Source organism: Hevea brasiliensis, chromosome 16 (genome assembly GCF_030052815.1).
Source record: "Hevea brasiliensis isolate MT/VB/25A 57/8 chromosome 16, ASM3005281v1, whole genome shotgun sequence".
NCBI lineage: Eukaryota > Viridiplantae > Streptophyta > Magnoliopsida > Malpighiales > Euphorbiaceae > Hevea > Hevea brasiliensis.
In genome coordinates this window covers 61,141,030-61,145,659 of record NC_079508.1, presented here as the reverse complement: position 1 = coordinate 61,145,659, position 4,630 = coordinate 61,141,030, and the positions used below count along the sequence as shown (strand labels likewise).

The 4,630-nt window shown below is 35.0% G+C and overlaps 1 protein-coding gene across 3 annotated transcripts; it reads right to left on the bottom strand.

Annotated features, from left to right (window-relative positions):
• Positions 1-1,218: 1,218 nt before the first annotated feature.
• LOC110637161 (zinc finger protein 4) lies at positions 1,219-4,312 on the bottom strand. Of its 3 annotated transcripts, none has more exons than XM_021787127.2 (3): positions 4,186-4,312; positions 2,695-3,269; positions 1,219-2,325 (listed from the first exon to the last, which is right to left on the bottom strand). In XM_021787127.2, the coding sequence occupies exon 3, from the start codon at positions 2,210-2,212 to the stop codon at positions 1,436-1,438; it is 777 nt and encodes a 258-aa protein (XP_021642819.2). In that variant the 5' UTR covers positions 2,213-2,325; positions 2,695-3,269; positions 4,186-4,312; the 3' UTR covers positions 1,219-1,435. The 3 variants fall into 3 exon arrangements, with proteins under 3 accessions (XP_021642819.2, XP_021642820.2, XP_021642821.2); XM_021787128.2 differs by having other exon boundaries at positions 2,695-2,840; XM_021787129.2 differs by lacking the exon at positions 2,695-3,269.
• Positions 4,313-4,630: the final 318 nt, after the last annotated feature.

The following is a 4,630-nucleotide window of genomic DNA, read 5'->3' as shown; positions in this document are numbered from 1 at the left end:
ATCTACAGACAGCAACTTCTGAAAATTTTCCTTAAGAACTATTTATACAAACCGAATTTAGAGATACTAGAAAAGAAGAAAAAGAAGAAGAAGAAGAAAAAGAAATAGAAGTAGTATATTTCTGAATTGAAAACTCATCCATATTTATAGATGATGAAAAGTCATGGCACATATTCTAGATAAACATATTTGTCTATTTCCAACAAATATGACTATTTATTTAAATCAGTATATTCTCTAATAGTTGTGATTATATTTGTTTATTAAAAGACACATATTATAATATTTATAATTATTTATATGTAATAGACATGTCTATTTATTAACAAACATATCTACTTGTCAACAAACACATCTGTTCGTAATTTATTTACGAGAATTAAAATAAGATAATTATTTTATTTCACACACATATGTGCCAAGTGCCATAACAGAATAATATATATTTATTTAAATATATATATATATATATATTTTTTTTCCACTTCTTTCTTTTTCATGTGTTTCAATCTTTTCTCTCTCTATTATCTAACATACAAGTTATTTATAAAACTATATACAAAATTATTTTAAGTCACTAAGCAAAACTTGCCTGTCAGACCTTACCTTTATAGTTTAGAGGAGACTATGGATGATCCTGCAGTCATCATATCATGTCAATAGTGAGTGAGCTCATTGGAATGAGTTAATGACTGAACAATTTGAGATCACAAAGGCAATTAAATTTAGGAAATTTCTTATTTTTACGGGAAGGTGGAAGCAAGTGTTTGAAACCTCAATGTTCTGCTCCGAGACAGGTGCTACAATACTATTGGCTCAATGGAATTGAGGAAAATTCAGAGACTATTGTTTCTTCTGACATATGAATGGAAACTGTAAACAACATTAGAATTAAAATGTATTCTGTGTCCCTTACAGTCTAAAAGTTCTAATGTGAAGTGCAGCTACTGTTTTAATCCTACTCCAGTCCATTCTTGAAAAATGACAAGTCTTGCATGAATGATATATTCTTTCATTTGTGGTTCACAACCAAAACACATATTCAACCCCTCGTTGCAACAACTGCGATGTCAGGCATATAAGCAGACAAACTATGAGTCTCACTAAAAATAATTTCCGCATATGTTCTATCAATATAGTGTTGAGCTTGATTATAAATTATCAGAAATGGAAAAGATAGGGACATATGATCAAACGAGCAATTAGCCTTTTATCAACTACAGCAAATCCAAAGCATCATATAAATCAGAACAAGCATTGAAGTTCCAAAATAATCCTTGTGAAGCTCTTATAACTAACATACAACACCAAAGTGAAAATCAGATTAGAAAGTACTTGTAAGAATAAAAACTGAGCCATGCCTCATGCACAACTTGCTATACAAAGAGAGAATATTAGAGCTGACATACTGAAGCCACCCCTGACTCTGAAGGACTCAGAGTTTCAGCGTGAGGTCTGGCGTAGAATTGTCTAAGTCAGCTGATGGAGTTTCCCCTGAAAAATTCATATTTGAATTTCCTGTGAGTACAAAACCTTGATGTGTATCATCTGCCTCGGCTACCTTGCGGAAACTACCTGGCCATAACAGCTCTGCCTCATCATCGTCCACGAATATTGGAAGACCTATATACCCTTGATCAAATCTTGCAGAATTTCTGTTATCTTGTGGCCTTACGGGTGGTGCAAAATGCTGATGGACTAACGAGTGTGCTTGGATTCCCAGGGACCTAAATGAAGATCCATGTAAAGGCAAAGATGCCATGCTGACATACCTTTCAGAGAAAATACCCATCCTCATTGCCCGCTTTGCAAGTGTTCTTTCCCTCTTATGTGCATTCTGGTGACCACCAAGTGCCTGCGAGCTGAAGAATTTTCGTTGACAGTAATTGCATGAAAAAACTCGTGGAATGGCTGCTGCAGTAGTAAGAGTTGCAGGTTCATTGCTACTTTCACTAGTGCTTGACAATGAGAGTCCTTTTGAGTCCCTTCCCCCTAATTCATCATTACTGGAGCAAAGGGTTAAATCTAGGGAAAGTGGTTCTGAACCAGATGGAGCAGCTATGGAATTTGTGAGACTGGCATAGTTAGTGAGGCTGTCATTGGAGGGACCTGCAGAATTTTCATGGGTGGATAAGTTGGAAGCTACTTGGCTGCCGACATCGGAGTCATTTTCTGAGGGGGCCTCCACTTCAAGATCAATGGTAGGTTTCATATTGAAATTGAATTGTATAATGAAGAACTACTTAATTTGCATTCTAAAGCGTTTGAGCAATAGACAGATTGAGCCGATTCAAACTACAATCATGGAAAGTAGATGATCTTCGCCTGTAAGTTTAGTGCTTTAGAGTTAATTTTCAAGAACTGATAAACAATAGGCATGGATGATGAGAAAATAAAGGGTTGGACAACTAGGCGACCTGCTATATAGCACTAAACATAGTTAGAAAAGGACATTATATAATAATGAATCAGCCAACTCTTGATAGGAAAAGCAAATCTTCCAGGCGGCAAAGGTACAAGAATCAAGAGCATCTGAACTGAAATCTACTTTGACAAGTATGATGATTAAAAACTTAAAGAAAGGAATGAAGGAAATCACAGGGGAAAAAAAAACAAACTAAGAGGATTGGAAGAAAGAAAAGAAAGGGAATACTGCAATTTCATTCACATGCTAACATGAATAAAAGAAATTACCTAGTTGTTCAATGATCAAAGGTAAATGGCCATTGTTTGAAGCAAATCCTTCAAAGCCAGAGAATTTGATCGAACTCATGCTGTCATTATTTTATTGCACCAAATCTTGAAGACAAAGCCTTGGCCAATTATGTGACCCTCCTATCCTAATCAATTCCATACATTTTAGATCACAGGATAATCAAGTCACATTTGCTTCCACTCCATGTCAGATGCTATAAGGCTATTTTTCATCCACTGTCGATAGTACTAATGCATAAAGTAGTAAAATCAGGAATCATGCTTAGGCAAATTGATCAATGCTTTAATAGCTGTATGTGAAGAAACCTATCCCTATCAGCTTTTCTGCTAGTGTGTTAGTCTTTTATATTTACTAAGAATTTCGGGAATAAATCCATTTCTTCCCTTGTCACTATCCTTAGTTGTAAATCCTCTATCTAATAAGTAAAGGTAGAAGCTGAGAGGATATAAAGATATCAAGAATCATAACCGAGTCGAAAAGACACACAAAAAGAGCTGCTGCATCTGTTGAAAGCTAGCCTATAAATTTCTCAGGCCAAGAAACTTCATGGAACCTGAAAAGCAGGATTCTAATGTAAAATCACGGACGAGCTAGACAGTTCAAACCCCATAATCAGGAATATCTTAAGTCAATATTAAGACGATCCAAGGATCTGCATGAACTTGAAGAGGAGAAAATAAAAAGCCAATCACACAAATCTAACAAAAACAAACTTAGCACTTCTCTGCCTTAGATCGAAAACTTTTTCAAAGTAAACAACTCCAATTTGTAGTGAAGAGATGCTAGTCAAGAATCTTGATAAAAAAAAGCGTCTCGTGCACTAGGCTTCCCACGTTTACAGAGTAGGAAAAAACAGAAACAACATATATAGTTTTACTTGAAAAAGGATCACATAGTACGTACTCACATTTATTTAGATCATAGACATGAATCAACATAACTACACCAGCAAAAGTTTTCAACCCAGAAAATCAGTTCCCCCATGATAAATATAACCTGAACCAAACAAGTTCTGCATATCCAAACCCAAAATTGACCTGAAATTTAGTATATTCAGTTTTTTTTTTTTGAATCCTTTCTAAATGAAAAATATTTAGATCCATATGTGAATATTTAAATCCCATGTTGATTAAGTATAAGATAAGATGATTTAAAACTGTGCATGTTTGAGGCTCTTCCTATAATAGTTTGTTCTTTTGAGTAGGATTGGATGCTATGAACACTGTCAAAAGAATGGAAAAGACGAAACCAAGCAGAAAAAACAGAGAAAGTTAAAAATATTTAAGAGGCAGAGATGCAGCATGAATACATAAATACCACACTAACATCATGGGATATCATTCTTATCAAAAAAACATCAAGGGATGTTAATCATCCATTGAGTGTTTATTTATAATTAAAAAGACTAAAAGAGTATAAGATCAAGAAAACAATTGAATGCAGAAGAACAACATAGAGCAGCCACATACCATTCTCAATAGCTAGCGAGTGAAGCTGTCAGGCAATTTGCTTAGCTTGAATTTGGGGATACCCAGAAAGAAAACTGCTTAAAAATTGGAGACATCTACCCAAGTTGCAAAAGACAAAGCAAGACAAAGCAAGCCAAGCAGGCTTGTGGGTATCTTTTGTTTTTGCTAAAACAAAAGGAAATGGAGAGAGAAAGATGGTGGGTATTGAACTATTGATGTTTAATTATGGGAAAGCAAAGGTTAAAGGAGAGTGCGGGGGACAGTGGTGGGAGTCAGATAAGTCAGAGAAAAGGTGGTGCTGTGTTTGGGATAGATTTTAACCAAAAACAACAAAGAAAGAAAGAAAAAAAGGATGCGTCATATGACATACTTAGTGCTACTCCTTTCAAAGTCTCAAACTCAAACACCATTAGGCCAGTGTACTTGGGTGTTTTGTTGATTTTTT